Here is an 18,022-nt window from a genome sequence, read left to right as displayed (position 1 = left end):
CTTTTCTCCAACCCACTTAGTTTCTTGAATACATAAGATATTAATTTTTCTATGAATCATAATATCAACTAATTCCATTAATTTACCATTGAGAGTGCTTATATTCCAAGATCCTATCCTAATAATAGTTTTATTAGTTTCATGGACTAACTTCTTTACCCGCATTCGCCCGTAATGTGGGAACCCTTGCTTATTTAACACTACACCCGGGCGCCGGTGTAGCGGCCCTTGCACACTTTTCACTGTATTCAGGCTATACAGCGCGTCGCTTCCAGGGGACGCCCTAACACTTACACAATGATCAAAAGGATTCATGTCATGATTTTTTCGACAAGTTTTACGCTGGCTGTCGACTACCTAACGCAACCCTCCACTTTTCTCATCCGGGCTTGGGACCGGCAACGGCAGTGTTTACTATATAAGAAAATTTTAATTTACAAAATAGTGTCGCAGTGTTGTACTTAACAGAGCTTCAGCGCCAGAACAACAACAAAAAAGCCAAAGAACCCGAGAGTTAGCACCACAGGTCCGCGATGCTAGGAATTTAGTGTCTCAGCACTAATCATACAATGACATAACACTGAGAAAATTGAAGACAAATTCCAGAAACGTGAGAATTTTGACAAGAAAACTTCTAAACTTCTAAACTGAGAGCAATGCACCATAGAATCGCATTATGGAAGGAATAAGATTCAAACAAAAAGACAAAGAACAATGTGCCTTGGAGCTATTTGTGAGCGCCGCAATACTACATATGACATTACAGTACTACATTCCCAAAGATGAAATGCGGCAGGACTGATAATTAAGTTTTAAGATGGTTTTAGAGCAGATTTCGGGCATTATTCAGTGGTTCTCAAAAAGTTAGAGGACATGGGGGCGAGGGAATTATGTCAAAGTAAGCGTCTAAGTGTCAATAGTGAGAGAGAAGTGTGAGAAGTAGGAAGCAAGCGTGAGGAGTAGGAAGCACAAGAAAGAAAGGAGAGAAAGAAGAGAGAAATTTTAAGAAGCAAATAAGAAGCAAAAAATTCATTCAATTTTTTTTTTTTTCCAACTCGTTGTTTAGTGGATCTTTAAATGATGTTAACATTTCTTTGGGATTTTTTATTTGAAAGCATAAACTAACGTGTGTAAAATCTGGATTTATGGTTTAATTATGATATTTATTGTACAATCTTCATTAAAATTTCTCAATTTATTTTCAATCTTCATTTAATTTGCATATTGGTCATTTGCATATTTAAAAATTAGTGTGATCTATAGATATTGGAAGCCATATAGGAACAACAAGAAATAAATTTCTTGAGTAGGAATTAATAAGAAATTTGCAATCCTTAAAATAAAGCTCATAATACAATCAATTTGTCTCCTTCATATACATATATAGTGAATTAGATTGAACGATTATGGTTTCTAAGTTATCAAAGATGATCAAAAAACAAAATCATGCATTATTGACAAATTATTTATTTTCAACTTAAGAAAGGGATGAAAACTAGTAGACCAAAATTATAAATTCGGGTGCTCTCTTTCCAATTGCTAAATCCAAGTCATTACATATTTTATTTCAGCAGAATACTGTTTCAATTAAGTTAATTGAAGTGGTTGAATAAGAAAAGATTAACATAAAATTAATAACTAATATATCCAAGTTTTACTTATGATCCTCGTGAGAATGATATTCCACTCATTCTATATTACTTGAGCGGCACGTGCACTTGTGTACACTATGTGAACCGGTAATATATAGCAATAGATTAAAATATAAACCTTTGAAAAAACAATTATGAAGGATGATAAAGATCCCTTGCCTATTAATGATGTGCATTTGAATGGCGAATGGTTAGTGAAGGATGAAAGTAAAGTTTCATCGTTATAATTATACAAGGAAGTTCTCAATGTTGACATTTTTTATAGAAGGAAAAAAACAAAAGTAGACAAGAAAATAATAAAAAAAAAAATTATGAAGCTCCATGTAACATAAATTATAAAAAAATAATAATATAGATATGGTTTTAAATAATATTCTTATTTAATTTAATTGATAAAAGGAGAGAAAGTGGATTGAGATCGAAGATGATGAAGATTAAATAGAGGTTGATATGGGTGATGATGGGGAAAAAAGCAATCAAATATAATAATGATTTAAATAAGAATCCATTAAGTGATGGAAGTAGGACAAACTTTTAAATTTAGAGTGATACATTATAGTAAGTTTATTATAAAATCGGCAATTATACTTACTTGTTTATCTTAGGTTTCTTCCTTATCATTGAGCGCTTATAAGACTATTTTAATATTATATTATGATTTAAAATTATTACAAGTGCATCTTAATTTTACTATTTTAAATTTATTTAAGGATGTCCTTTTGAGGCTTTGCGTCAAAATGTTTGCGACTTGAATCCAATATTTATTCTAATAATCCTAACCCCAAAACATGCCACTATTGTTCTAAAATTTCACTAAAAGAACTATCAAATGGAATCATATCATTTCATTCATTTGTAAATAAGATAGAGCATACCTCACTTTAAAAATCCCTTGTAAGCATCTCTAAAACCGACATAAGACGTGATGCCAAGCAATTCAGAACTCTTATTATTTGACGAAGTGCATCTAAAGCTAGTCAATACTCTTATCATGTATATTTTCAATAAAAGCATAGCTTCAAAAATTAATTCTTGACTTCATTATACGCCTTTCAAGCTCAGAAATAGCACCATATGAAGGCATGCATTATCAACTTGTGAGATCAAATGAAAAGGAAAATAAGAACCACACAAATACTTCAAAATAATAAAAAAGGCATACTTTAGATATCCATAGAAGAATTATTTTTTATGAATATGATCAATTTTATCAAACCCTTCTTCTTGGAAACTATCAATTGTTAAAGTTGAATCCCCAAAAATAAAAATAGGCATTTACTTAAATGACCTGGCTACATAGCAACAATTCATAGTTATTGCATGTATTAAACTAGTTATTCAGACTGACTGACACACAAATCCACAAAATACTGCCTTAGTTAAGATTCCTTTTTCAGAAGGCACACTGTCAAACAAGGCCAAGGGGAAGTAGTAGGGCATAATTGAGTTTACATGGTTTAGCTTGTCATAGATGCTTAGTTCAGAACGAAGACACGGTGAAACCAAAAAGAAACAGTAAGGGGATGTTTGGTTGCAAGTAGAATTTAATTTAAAAAGGAATTAGTAAATCCTGTAAATTCGGATTTATCAAATCTTGAGGTGATTAAATTCTGAAAACTGTATGATATGTAAGTAAATCTTCATAAATTCTGAAAAGTTGTTTGACAGCTTTAGAAGAATTTAGCAGGATTTATCAGGATTAATTAAGCATCCAAAGACAAAGATTAAATCAAAAAATACAAATGAGTATCGAAAGCCTCAAATTGTATAAAAAAAGACCTTTACATTAATCAATAAATAGTTATATAAATTAATAATTAATATTTTTTTGTGCAAACTATTTATTTATTAAGTGATAATTTAACATTAATAAATTATTAATTATATAAATTAAGAATTATTATAATTTTATTAAATAATTTAAACTTTAAAATATTTTTTATTTGTTAATTAACTATTAAAATTACATATAAATTTATTGATTATAATTAATTTGATAATATATAAATTATTTTTTAATTATTAATCAATTAAATGAATAAAATTAACTTAAATAAAAATAAATTAAAATCTCAAACCTATCTCCCTCTTCCCCTCTCTGTCTGAAACCCTCGTTTACATTCTCCCCTTCTTCCAATTTCGCCCAGACTTCCCATCTCTGCCTGAATTTAAGTCACTATTGTTTTCGCCCGAAACCATCGCCTTCATGAACAAACATTCACTATACAATCACCATTAGAGTTAGTTGGGAAGACAACCACGTGATCGTGGCTCACAGAGAACAACGAAACTCCCATTTTTTTCATGCTTCCACTCCACTCCGACTAGAAACCATTGAGAAAGGTAAGCTTGTTCGCGCCATTCTTCCTCTTTACTCGTCCCGCATTTACTCAATATGATGATTCACGGGATTTAGTTCGCGAATCAGTGACATTATGGTATTTACGGGAGCTTAGGATTTACGGAGTAATTTTTTCCCGTTTGGAAAAATTTAGCTTAAATCCTTCATAAATCCTCCTTAAAACAGGCCTCCAAACAGCCCCTAGATTCTCAAAGGAAAAAACAAATCCACATGCTAATAAACGATGCTCCTTAACTATTAATTCAAGAGCCTCGTTTATTAAGAGCATATTAACAAAAAAGAGAGATATGCAAAGAATAAAATACCTCCAAATCAATTCCTAATTGACTTGGAGCCTATCAAATTGTTAATATAATGAATATATTCTTATGCTCTTAATAAACGACCACTATCTCAGGAGGTATTTTACTTGATAATCCTCTTATTTAATTTTTACTTGATAATTTAATATATTCTTATTAAGAATTGATGCTCTTAATAAACTACTTTTTAGGTAGGTATGACAATGTTTTCTTTTCCCTATCACTTCAACTTACTAATCACAGCATAAAAAAAAAGAGGAGCCATATAACACAGTAATAGCCAATTTCCAATCAGAAAAAGGTGGTACTGGTCAGACCTGAACAGGGGCATAGACAGTTGGAGCTGGCACAGAAACAGGGGTAGGTAAAGCCACCTGAGTAACTGGATAGCCTCCATATGGGGCATACAGAACAGGAGGAGCCATATACCTATACAAGGTAAACGGAAAAAACAAAAAATTTTTGGTAAGAAAACATTGTCATAACTACCTAAAAAGTGAAATGAAAACAAAAATACCCTGATGTTGTCCAAAGGGAAGGAGTCTGTGGGGGGAAGGGAGGACTTGGATAACCAGATTGAGCATACTCTCCACCAGTTCTTATGCGTTTGCTTTGGTCTAAGGAGCTGAAATCAGCTCCCATGCCTGCAAATAGAATATAGTTCAAGTATAATTGACCAAGAAATTAAAAATTAGCCGTTGGCACAACAATTCATGGTAAACAATAAAGAAGATATGATAAACCATGCTACCACTAGAAAACAACAATCAAGAGATGGCTGGGAATTTTGTCCTCAGTATCTTCTTTTTGAGAATTCTCACCGTCACTAAATTATCAAGTAAAAAGTAAATAACGTGAACGAATTTACCATAAACAAAATGGTCAGATTTTTCTAAAACGCCAACAAGTTTATCCTTATTCGCTTACATTTCTATCTTTAGAAGTAATCTTAGGCAACCATTTTCCCAATCACACTATTATCAATAGCCTTGCTCCATGAATGCCAGAAGTTAACCATCAATTTATTAGATCTGTCAAGATAATTATCATTTATATCTTCTGAGGCTTAACTAACTGTCATATAGCCCTTTGAGGCTTGATAAAACATCAAATTTCTTGATACTGTTACATTTACATCCAACGCCCATTAACTCAATGCTAAAATGCATCTTTTGTCCTTAAAAATAATGATGGGAAGTTGTGTTTTGTTGAAATTCACAATAATGTGAAAAAGTATTATTGATATGAAAATGTGTTATCAACAACCCTTACATGAATCATAGAATAGAAACGACAGAAAAAAAAAATAACAAGAAAGAAAAGATATAACACCTAATATCTCTAATTAATCAATTCATAATAAATACCTGGAGATAAAGAAAACCACATAAAATAGGAAAGACTAAAATAGGAAAAGAAATAAATCTAATCCAAGAAAATAACTCACCAATAAGAAAGAAAATAAAATTAAATCAAAAAATAAATATAATCCCCATAATTTCTCACATGAATAAATTATTTCATAATATAACTTCTAGCACTCCCCCACAAGTTGAAACATGATTGAAAATCATGTTCAACTTGGATTAAAAACATCAATGGGCAAAAAAAATCTGTGAGGTAGAACTTGAAGTTTTCATCTTATACCGCAGTTGTCTTTGACTGCAGTTTTTGCAGTGTCTATAGATAGGTAGAAGGATCCTATAAGTAATGTTGCAGGGCAGCTTGCAGAAAAATAGACAACCTACAATAAAACAGACTTCTAGTTAACTGCGGCTGTTGTCGACTGCAGTTTTACAGTATTTGTAGGTAGGCAGAAAACTCCTACAAATAATGTTGCATGGAAGTTTGCAGGGAAGTAAACAGCATGTAGAAAAGCTCCAGAGGAGGGTCTATTGCAGAAAAAGCTCTAGAAAAGATGCAAGAAAAGCTCCGGAGGAGGGTCTGCTGCATGAAAAGCTCTAGAGGAGGGTCTACTGTAGAGAAAATTCCAGAGGGTCTGCTGCACAAAAATTTTTAGAGAGTCTGCTGCAAGAAAAATTTTGGAGGATCAGTTGTAAAAAAAGCTCCAATGGAGGATTTGCTACAAGAAAGGCTCCGAAGAAGGGCCTACAGCAGGAAGAATTTCGGTGAATGACCTGCAGCAGGAAGAGGACCTGCTGTAGGAAAAGCTCTGGAGGCTTGATACAGAAAAAAACTCTAGAGGAGAATCTGTTACGATAAAGAGTTCCAGAGTAAGACCTGATTCAGGAAAAGGCTCCGAAAGTGGGTCTGTCGTAGGAAAAATTATAGTGGAAAACTTGCTACATAGAGTTTTTCGGCAACAAGGAAGAAGCCAACAGAGAAGGGCATGTAGGTTGTCTGCTGGGATTGCATTCAAGGATACATCCAGTCTCGCCTCTCTAATAACCTTTCTCGTGTTGTTTTGAAAGCAAACCAAAAAATGAACTCCATCGTAAGAGGCATCCATTCGTTTCCACAATCCATGCGTGTGAAATGGAGGAGGATGCCACAGAGGTAGTTGTCGAAATTTTCGACCTGCAAGAAGGTGTTGGTAAAATCTGCAAAGAAGTTCTCTGGCCGACAAATATGATTTCCAACTACTAGGGACATGCAGGGAGAGATTTGGCATTCCTAGGGGGAGCTCAAACATCACCTACATAATTTGTTTCTTTAGCGTGCCACTTTGAAAGTCCCTCAACAAGAGCCTCCTCCATCCACGGATGTATACATTGTTTTGCGGCCTCAGGAATAGTAACCCAACTCCTTTGGCGAGTACTCTATTCTGGCCATGAGCAGAGTTCCACTGTGACCAACAATGGGAACATTACACCTTTGCATAATCCTTCTGAACTGAACTCATCCTGAAGAATTTTGCTGCGAAAATAATAATATCACAAAAAATCTTTTAAGTTTTCCGCTAAGTATTGCTTCCCCAAGTGCTTCCCACAAGGCTGCCTCTTCAACAGTTTCATCGTTTTCCCATCCTCTCTTGGGAAACAAACCAAGACCACTTTGTGAATTGATCATAAGGACTTCAATAGTTTTCTCAGGATTTCTGCTAACAGCAGCATAAGAGTTTTTATACCTAAAGGGTATACACCCAGCAATAAGCCGACAAACGACCTCGTATCGCTGCTAATGTCGACCTGTGCAAGCCACCAACTCACTCATGTTCTTCCTCCTTTTCTTTCTCCCATATCAGCTTCCTTCGTCCCCTCAATCTATGTTTTCTGCAAAAATCATGCGGGAACGATCACCGGGTGAAACCTGCAAAGAAGCCAGCGGAGACTGGAGAACCAACGAGGAAGACAAGGAAAAGATGTCCTCCTTTTATTTCTGCAAGAAAGAGGAACTAAATCTGGTAGGCAGATCGAGATTTCCATTAGAGAGAGAAAGTCACCACCTCTACAAGATCGAGATTTCCAGTAGAGAAAGAAAATCACCCCGGAGGACATCAGAATTTCCACTAGAGAGAGAGAAACTCATTCTTGTGAGTCAGGATTTCCCCTGAAAATGAAAACTCATGGTGTTTGGAAACCGGGAAAGTTGCAACTTCCGGCTCGACAGATCGGGAAGGGAGAGAAACGTGCAAAAGCACAGTAAAAAAAGAGGCAATGCATCAGAGGGGCTGCAGGTATCTACTCCGGAGGCGAGGATCTCCGGACAACCTGCAGAGAGAGAAAGTGTCCCTCCCTTCCAAGAAGGCAGTCCGACGGCTCTGGAGGGAGGACCGACGACTAGGGAAGGGAATTTAGCTCTGATATCATGTTGAATTTCAGAATAAATCAAAAGAGTATATTTGATATGAAAAGAAGTTATAAATAACCCTTACATGAATCCTGAAATAGGAAAGACAAAAAAAAATAACAGGAAAGAAAAGATATAACACCTAATATCTCTAATTAATTTATTTATAATAATTATTTGGAGATAGAGGAAACAACATAAAATAGGAAAGGAAATAAATTCAATCCAAGGAAATAAAATTATATTTGGAAATAAATCTAATCCTCATAATTTTTCACAGGAATAAATTATTTCCTAATATAACTTCTAACATATTTAAGATTGTAGCAAATAAAAATCAAATAAAACCTCAAACTATAAAATTGATATAAAGTAACTAATCTTAAATGTATGAGAATATATCAAGAACATCACTTGGTTGTTTAGACTTGTGAACAGCTTTTAATTTGTTAAGTAGAAAATACAACCATCATTTTTTTCATAGGCACATAAATCCGTTTAATATTGAAGTAATAAAAAATACATACAAAATATAACAAAAGGGGAATGATACAAGAAACTCTCATGACAATAGGTTAAAGAGCCTCATTTTTTCAAGTGATCTTTGCCCTATGCAAGATTTTCATGATACAAGATATTCTCTATTTTTTTATTAAATAATTAAAAAAGTTACATTTTTAAACCATTAGAGAAAAAAAGATGGCATGATAATATGGATTGTATTAAATAATATATAAATTTGTTGGTTATGATTTGGCCACCATTTCATGGTAACTTATGGAATGAAAAAAAAATCATCGAGTGAATAGAAAACTTCGAAGAGGGGCTCATTTTAAACAAAAAAATAAGCATACATTGATGGATAGAAATTTTAAAATATTGTGTAGAGCAACATTTTGAAATAAAACTCTCTTCCTGTTTTGATATTTTGATTATAAAATTCCCTCTTGTTGTGCCTTCATAAAATATAGATTAGTGTAAAGATATCATAAAGGAGAAGATAAAGAATTATAGTGATATGGACAAAGATGTTCAAACTGATTTAAGAAGAATAGATTTAACATCTTAGATAGCACTTTGCAAGAATGAAAGGAAAAAAGGGATCAATCCTAAATAATTGAGATAAAGCCAATGAGGTAATGCTTTGTTTTACTTCCAAAAATATGGATTTAATAGTGTCAAACATTCTTTTCAGAGCATGTTTACTAGTGTTTTCATTTTCATTTTTTATGTTTTAAAAAAAAAAATTACTTAAATCATGATTTGAAATTGTGCAATCGGGTATCGAAGCAATTTCGTTTTGTAAGAAGAGGTAAAAGCCTCAAGTTAGTTTGATGTGTGAACCTCGAAACTAGACTATTAAATTAATTAAAATATCAAATAACAAGCAAAGTAAAATCAAAGATCATAAACTTCATGCATGTACTAAAAATAAGCATGGAGTTTATAAGATACACTAGTAACCATAAACAAGAAGTCTATAATAAACAAACCTCACCTACTCCCAATTCAACATAATAAATTCAACTAATATCATAAATTTTGAATTCTATTTGATTTCCAAAATTTAGAGGGCCTTCATTAAAATCATTATAATAGTTGATCATTTTTACTCTTCCCTCGCTCTTGCTAGTATCAATATCTTCCCAATAATCCTCATCATTTTCAATATCAACATTATCTCTCTTCTTTAATAAAGAAAATCCTTAAAATAATAACAATATTAGAAATTCTAATTCTTACTACAGAAATTTTAATATTAATATTTTCTCTTACATTTTTTTTTTGTTTTATACTCAAGTTGTTTTTTGAGATCTTGCACTTACAATTGTGGATGTGAAATGTCATTTTCATTCTTACAAACTATTCCCCATCCAATGGTACAATAATATAACCAAAGGAGCTTTCTTGCTCAAATGTTTAAATTTTTACCTCTTTAAACATTGCATAAACCAATGAGTTAATCCGTAAGGTAATCAATTTTTTCTCTTTGTATTAACTTGGACATAAGGATTTCAATTTCACTCGCACCCTAACGGTGAGCATTTTGTTCGGATGTATTAGGTTTGCATGAATAATTGGGGCATTTGCCTCAATTTAGAGGCCTCAATGAGGCACACCCCAATTATGTGAGGTGTGCGTCCCATAATTCCTGGTAAGGTGTAAGATCGGAGGCTATTTCCTTGCGCCTAAACCAAAGGCTTATGTTAGGAAACATGGTGGTAAGTTGTTCTTGTTTTTGTATTGGAAACAAATTAGTGTGTTACTAAAAATATTAAAAACATTGCATGAGGAGTTTTCACTTGTCTCCAAAACACCTATTCCCCTACTCTTATCCTGTGATAAAACCGCAACTATACCCGAGCTCCTTCCTACCATACAACAATCTCATTGCTCACATGCCTAGCCCCTCATCGAAAACTCCAGTGATTGTTACATTACTCCTAGATTTTCTATGCTTGTCCGAGTCCCCACGAAGCCCCTCATTGATTATTGCTCTCTAAAATAGAAAAAAAAAATTATTTTTTGAATGTGCTTTAGATTCAAGAATATGAAACAAATACACATGTAGTTATGATTCTGTTTAAAATGACATCAAAACTAAAATATTAATAGGATTAAATAATATATATATATATATATATATATATATAACCAACCTGCCCTTACTTCATTAACTATTTTTCAAAGCAGAAGACACACAGGAAACAAAATTGAATCCAAACATGGCCTATAGGCTTTGTGAATATCCAAAGAAAAGAAAGCTGTGAAACTGAAAGTAAAGTTTCAAAAGACAATAATAATAACAATAAAATAAAATAAGAGCTTGAATGTTCCAAGTTTATTTCTGTTTATTTTTCTTTAGAGTAAGTCACAACAAGCGTTTGCTCAGAAAACATTAACTAAAATGGAAAAGTCAAAATATCCTTTTGTATGACTATTCCACTAAAAGTTGTAACTATAATTGAAGTAAATTGTAAACTGGAGACTCGTTGAGTAGTGGTTATGAACATTTAACTGATAATGGTAATTGCTACAATATATTTTTTAGGTTTTACTTTGCCTCCAAACAAAAATGCAATTGATTTTATGTGTTTCAATTAAATAGTGATGATAAAAATCAGCATATCGCTGTTTTATATTAATTGATAATTGTTCCGCTGTTATTATCTAATAACTATTCACTGGCAATTCAAAAGTTATTCATTTCAACTTAAATATAATAAAAAAATTTATTATAAGTCAACATATTTTTATGATTTTACGTTTGATAATTAAATTTAGGATATTTACCAAGCATTACTTTTTTATCATACATCGTCTCTTTATTCTTATTTTTACAAGAAATATGAGAAGGGATAAACAGAAAATTCATGAAGTTCACTGCAGATTCTAAAGTAGTTTAACATGCAAATTTGAATGAAGATGAGAAATTTACATTATAATTCATATTTTACCATACAATTTTCTTAGTCAAAATATGATGAAACAACTTTCAAGATTGAATTGTATTACTAGAAAGACAATATCCATCTTAGAATGAGTACTAGCAATAAGCTTAAAGGAAACTATGCATCATATGTAAAATATAAGTCATAAGTTGCAATACGTTTTCCTGATTTCCAACACATTGCTGTTCATCATAGAGCAAAGGTCAATTTTGAAATTTTGCTGCTGATGTCATGTAGCATAAAGTATCCAAACCCATCATATTCTTTTCACAAATTGTGAATCAAATTCAGAAAAATTTCCCACAAAGAAACTGTAGTAAATAGCTTCATACATTTATCGTTCATTTAACTCTAAGTGATTCTTTGATGATCTTAGTGAATTGTAACTTTTCTCAAACATTTTGAAATAATTTTTAACTTCTAGGGCTTGAACTGATAATAACTTAAAGATCGCAAAAAAGAAACTGATAATCTATAAATTTTAATCTAAATAATTTATTAAAAAACAATTTTGAAAATGACAATCAAACTACTATTATCAATTCACAATAATAACATATTTAATAATGAATAAAGATTTTTCCCTTAGCTATGGATGAGAAGTACATGATTAAGTGTAATACTTTAAATTCCTTTTAGATGCAATGTCCATGCTCAAGTGTGGAACTCGAAACTGAAGAGTTTGCAACTTTTCCACACTTTAGTCATTTTCTCATATAATTTGGTCACTTTCACGCAACATCCGTATATTTATGTTGTTTTCACCCAAACCATTACCTTAAGGTTTACTTCGTTGCTTCCTTGCATCACGTTTGCTCAAAAAAAATATTTCTAATAAAAAAACATTGACAAAGTTGATGCCAAATACTTAATGAATAAGCATTATGGCAGTAAGCTTACTGAATAAATGAAAATAGCACTAATTATGAAAATGAAAACTTCGGAAACATTAACAAAACATGAGCTTCAAAAAATTATATTTGTTTCAAAGAATCAATTTGTTTCAACATCACAAAAATATAATATGGAGAAAAATGTTGTGTTGTAGGCTCTGGGGCTCTGTTGGGCGCAGCTGCAGCTGCGCTGCCCCAGGAAGCTATTGTAGAGAAGCTGCTGCGGGAAATCAGGCTGTCTGTTTGGTGCAGCAGTGTGAAAACAGCGGTGGGTCAGCTGCGGGAAATCAGGCTATCTTTAACCAACTACCATTTTTTACCACTGATGCATGAATGCTACGGTGACATAGGGCTACAAATGAACCCAACATTCAAAAAGAACGAAGAAGAACACGCACGGTAACGAACGAGGGTTGCGGGCGGCGCGGCGACACAGGCGAGGCGAGATGGACAAACTCTTTAGATTTTTGTATGGTTTAAGATTTTCAAGCACAATCACAACTGATTCAGAATTGACAATGTTCCGTAGGCTTCCAAATAAATTGGAACATTTGCATCAAAATCATCCAATTACTATGTTTTTACATATATAACACCTAAACTTCACTTTATACCTTTATACCACCCAAATCTTTCATTTATACCACCCATAAGAGAATAAATTTTCATAATAAATTTTCATGGAAGATATATGGCTCAATAAGAATGGACTTGTGCTTAAACGACGAAGGAGGAGAACGACGAACCAAGATGCAGAAATTGGGATCGCATAACCAGGATCGCAGCGGAAGGCAAGGTAGGCAGAATGAAGGCATCTGGGTAAAATGCGGAAGGAGGGAAGCCGACCAGGATCGTAGCCGAAACGACGAAGGAGGAAGAACAAAATTTTCATGGAATCAGGAGCTTTAGGAAGCCGACCAGGATCACAGTAAAATTTTCATGGAATCGGGAGCTTTAGGTGCTGAAACAACGAAGGAGGAGAACGACGGCCAAGATGCAGAAATCGGGATTGCAGAACCAGGATGGCAGCCGAACAAAAGGAAGGCAGAATGAGGGCACCTGGGTAAAATGCGTAAGGAGGGAAGTTGGGCCGCGGGAGCGAAGCAGAGCCGCGGGGGCGAAGCAGAGCCGCGGGGGCGAAGCAGAGCCGTGGGGTCGATCCCGCGGCCCACTTTTCGCTCAAATTTGCGGTCGCCGCAGATGAAAAGCCGCCCCAAATGAGTCTATCTGCGGCCTCCCGCCGCACCGCGCACAGAAAAGCCCCGCCAAACGGACCCATAAATTAATTAATTGTAAATAGTACTAATATCTCACATGTTTTTGCTAATCTAAAGTTCTCAAAACGTAAATTAATTTGGCATGCATTAAAGTAGAAAAGCTTTTCGGCGAGATTTGTGCATAAGTTATAAATCGATGCTCGAGCAGGCTAATGCTATAACACGTAACAAATTAACCATTTTCTTTGAATCTAAACATAAAAATCAAACTTGGGACAAACTTCTGAACATGTCATTATCGAAGAATTTGAACTTTTATTGTAGAGGAAAATTTGGACTTCACAATTAACAAATAATTAGCTTTTAAACACAGAATCTGGCACGGACAAACAAAAAAGCTACATATAGGAATTCATCAATGCCAAGTAATCATAGAGTTTAAGTTGTGTAGGACAATTAGCAAGGCCATCAAAAATGATTGCGCTAGGAAATGATATCTCAAATGCCCCTACCTCTCTTAACAAAAAGATTTTTCTTAGCCATCTCTATATGAAGAGTTGAATTTGTCGCCGAATCAAACACCAAGTCCTAACCAAATACTGAAAACTTTAGCATACTCTAGGGATCATGAATAAAAGCAAAACAACAGGAAATATAGGTGATGATAAAATCACCTGGAGTGCAGTTTTAGCGGCAACAGCATGCTGGGCAGTTGAGAATAGAGCGAAACCCATTGGCTGATCCCCTTTCATATTAATCTGAGAAGCCTCAAAACCAGGGAGCCAGCGCAGAAGGTTATGAAGCTCCCTCTCCTTCACGTCGGCAGGAAAGCCAGCAATGAAGATCGTCCGAACCTAGAAAAATTGCAATACGAGAGAGAAGAAGATCGGAGAATAGGCATTCGAGACAGAGAATAGGGTTAGGGTACCTCTTCAGAGGTCGGGCGGACAGGGAATTCCACGGTGATGGCTGAAGGAGTAGAGATTGATGGCTGCGGGGGCTGAAGCGGAGCCCATTGCTGCTGGAAGTGATGCAAGCCGGGGCCAGACATGAGGATTAAACCCTAACTCGCTCTTTCCGCTGAGGCACAGGCGGGTTCTCTAGAGGCAGCCGCAGGTAAACCCTTGCGCCGGATTAGACAGAAGGTTTATTAGGGCGGAGCCTTGCTGATCGTTCTCACATAGACCGATTCCGGTTCGTTTGAAAAAACTTCCTTGATTTGTTTTTGGGTGAGCACCTCCTATCATAAAAATTTCCTTAAGAAAAATTTTAGAATAGAAACATTTTCATGTGATTTTTAATACTATTAACTATAATTTTTTAATACTAAAGATTATAATACCCTTGTATATTTTTAATTATGACTATTAATTTTAATACTAATTTTATATAGAAACTTTACATAAATACATAACTATACAAAAGTAGCCCGAATTGTGCACGAGCCACCCACCCACCAGGCTCAGCCCTATCAAAGGGTTGTTTGGATGCATTAGTAGAATTTAGTAAATCTGGATTTATTAAATTCATTTCTTTATTGAATTTATTAAATTCGGATTTAACATGAATCGAATGCAGAATTCAGACATTAAATCAAAACTTATATAGATCCATAGAATTTATGTATTTAATTTTTGATTGAATTTAATAAATATAATCGATAAATCTTATTAATAGCGGCCACCAAGCCCTCCCTAAAAGGAATGGGACACTTCTACATCTCACTGGTCATTTGTCCTTCAAAGCCTCGCATAAGGTTCTCGCTCGCGAACTGGTGCCTTGATCGGGATCCTAAAACCAAGCCACTCATGTGTGAAGTGGTCGATATTTTGAAACCTCTGATAAACCTCAAGGACATGGTTCTCTAAAAGAGATCTTACCTGTGGTTGAGATAGATTGTTGCTCCCTGCCTCTATCTCCTTGTGGTCTCGCCTTTTCGAGTATTTGTGTCTTAAGGATAACTAGGACTTGCTCTGTATAAAAGTCATTTATGCACATCTCTATTTTCCCTGTAATTACAAGTATGTCATTTAAATACAAGTATATTTGTATTCATAGATATAACGAAATAATAAAAGAAAACTTATTTTCCTTCAGACATTTTCTCTGCTCTTCAATTCTCCCATCTTCTGCTTCAGGATCTTTTAGCTTTCATGGTATCATAGACACAAGGCTTCCAACCCCTCAATCTTTCTTTGAAAAAATTCTAAGTGTCATTCATCTCTTCTATGTTGGATTCAGCATCTTCAACTCAATCTTCATCATGTGGAACACTTAAAAGAATCAAAGAAATTAATATCCCATCCTCTCTCAAGTTCTTGATGCCCCACATCAAGACCATGATAAATCAGCAATTGTCCTATGAAAATTATCAGATATGGAGATTGTAAATTCAAAAACTATTCAATGTTAATGGTTTTTAAAAAAATTTGGATCTCCAAGCCCACATCTCCTCAAGATTTTATCAACCATCCAATGTATTGCAAGGGGAGTCAGAAGAATTTCATCTCTGGCAACTGATAGATATCACTCTTGTGTTGCCTTGATATCAACAATCTCTCCTTCCATTTTATTCTACATCAACGATCTCAACAGCATGCAAAAAATTTGGAGAACTTTAGAAAGAAGATTTCAATCCACCAGTTGCTCATGTGTTATTCAACTCAATAACAAGTTGCACAACTTTTCAATGGGTACATATAACACGACGCAATATCTTGCCCAAATTATAACTATGTAGATAATATAGCTACAATGGGTTCGCAACTTAACAATAAAGATATCATGTTATACATTTTAAATGGTCTACGACAGAGCTTAAGGATTCAAAACAGCTATAAGGACTCAACTGAATCCCATTAGCCTTGAAACATATATTCATTACTATACATTGAAGAGTCAAATCTTGCAAATGAAGCAAGTAAAATTATTGCCTCTGCAGCTTTGTTCACTCAAAGGACCAAAAAAATTAGTCTGCTTCAAGAAACAACAACAAAAATTCCAACTTTTCTAAATAGAATCTGACCAGCAATCAAACCAATTAGAAACATGTTCCTACATGTCAAATTTGCTACAAGAAGAGACACATAACGGAAGCATGTTGGCATAGATCTACAATATAAACCTACCATCCCACCACACCAAATGGCTCTAGTGACCAATACTTACTCTCCAAAATAGGACTAGATATTGGATATTAGAGTCACCGCACATATTACACCTTATAATGAGAGTCTGCATCACCCAGTTCCTTATAAAGGCACTGACATAGTTACAATAGGCAACGGTCAAACTAATGACATCTCACACACTGGAATTGATATTATACCCACCCCTAAGCGTAAGTTGGTTCTCTCTCCTCTTCTATCTGCACCCTCTCTTTCATATAAACTTGTTTTAGTAAATAAACTTGCAAAGGATAATAATTGTCAATTTATATTTGATGCTGACAATTTTTGCATTCAAGGCCGTCAAAGCAACAAACACTATTGGTTGTCCCAACTAAACATAATCTTTATCAATTTTCTACTCTACATCATAGTATTTTGAATGACACCAGACACAAACACCTTAGTTACCCGCATAAGAAAGCAATGTCTCTAATGTCCCATCAACAAACACAATGAGGATTTCTTCCTTAAACATTGACCAAAAGAAAATATGTTGAGATTTTCATACCTATTTTACACTAATTTTGATGATATTGCACTTTAAAGAAAGATATTTTTGATGTTTTGTTGCAGATATGTTGAATTATGGTCATTGGAGCAAAAAGATGCAAAAAGGAGCTAATTTGGAGCAAAAATGATCAAAATATGAAGATTTGATCTTGGGCGCCGATGGCGGGCTCGACGCAGCCGACGGCTACGACGGGTTTTTCTCGATAGTCCATAATTAAATATTCTAGAAGGCCGCTGATGGCGCCATCGAGGTCGTCGACGGCGAGCACGTCAGTTCTCTCAATAGATACATTGAATGTGGAAGATTTTTGAAGGGACGCTTGGGCAACTCTTGAGAACTCTTCTATAACTTTAAAAGAAACATCTGGAGGTCGAAAAAGGGGGTGCCTAGGTAGGTCCGCTGAGTCTTTGTTGTTTGTGGTGCCCATTAGAGTGTAGAGAGTGGTTAGTATTGTGAGGAATTCTTTGAGAGATTGTAAGAGTGGAAGGAAAGTGAGAGATTTCTTCCTCCTTGCCACTTCGAAGGAGAATTTTGTGTGTTGTAAAGAAAGGAAGAGATTCAGAAAAACTTTGAGGAGTTTGCTTGGGGAGGATTTAGAGATAAGTTGTATTTACTTATTGAAAATTGTATGACTTTGCTTTTATATATAAATTTTAAGTTTTGTCGTATCTTCTCCATGAAATCTGAGTAGTTTTCTCTGTCTTTCTCCTTGT

At 34.4% G+C, this 18,022-nt stretch overlaps 1 protein-coding gene and 1 pseudogene across 5 annotated transcripts in view; both read right to left on the bottom strand.

Moving 5' to 3' along the window:
• Positions 1-14,827, bottom strand: part of LOC110038502 (RNA-binding protein with multiple splicing) — a 24,908-nt gene extending 10,081 nt beyond the window's left edge. For all 5 annotated transcript variants that reach the window (XR_002295433.1, XR_002295435.1, XR_002295434.1 and 2 more), the window contains exons 1-5: positions 14,557-14,827; positions 14,303-14,482; positions 14,141-14,216; positions 4,834-4,960; positions 4,634-4,745 (exon numbers count right to left, since the gene is read on the bottom strand). Coding sequence is in view for 2 of the 5 variants with exons in the window: in XM_020743368.1 (XP_020599027.1) it covers positions 4,634-4,745; positions 4,834-4,960; positions 14,141-14,216; positions 14,303-14,482; positions 14,557-14,679 (618 nt within the window). In the remaining 3 variants the exon portion in view is untranslated. The remainder of the gene's footprint in view (positions 1-4,633; positions 4,746-4,833; positions 4,961-14,140; positions 14,217-14,302; positions 14,483-14,556) is intronic.
• On the bottom strand, positions 6,903-7,490 carry LOC110038504 (annotated as a pseudogene).
• Positions 14,828-18,022: the final 3,195 nt, after the last annotated feature.

The sequence above is a fragment of the Phalaenopsis equestris genome, unplaced genomic scaffold (assembly GCF_001263595.1).
Source record: "Phalaenopsis equestris unplaced genomic scaffold, ASM126359v1 Scaffold232974, whole genome shotgun sequence".
In the NCBI taxonomy this organism is placed as follows: domain Eukaryota; kingdom Viridiplantae; phylum Streptophyta; class Magnoliopsida; order Asparagales; family Orchidaceae; genus Phalaenopsis; species Phalaenopsis equestris.
The sequence above is the reverse complement of the archived record's forward strand: the minus strand, read 5'-3'. Positions and strand labels throughout refer to the sequence as shown.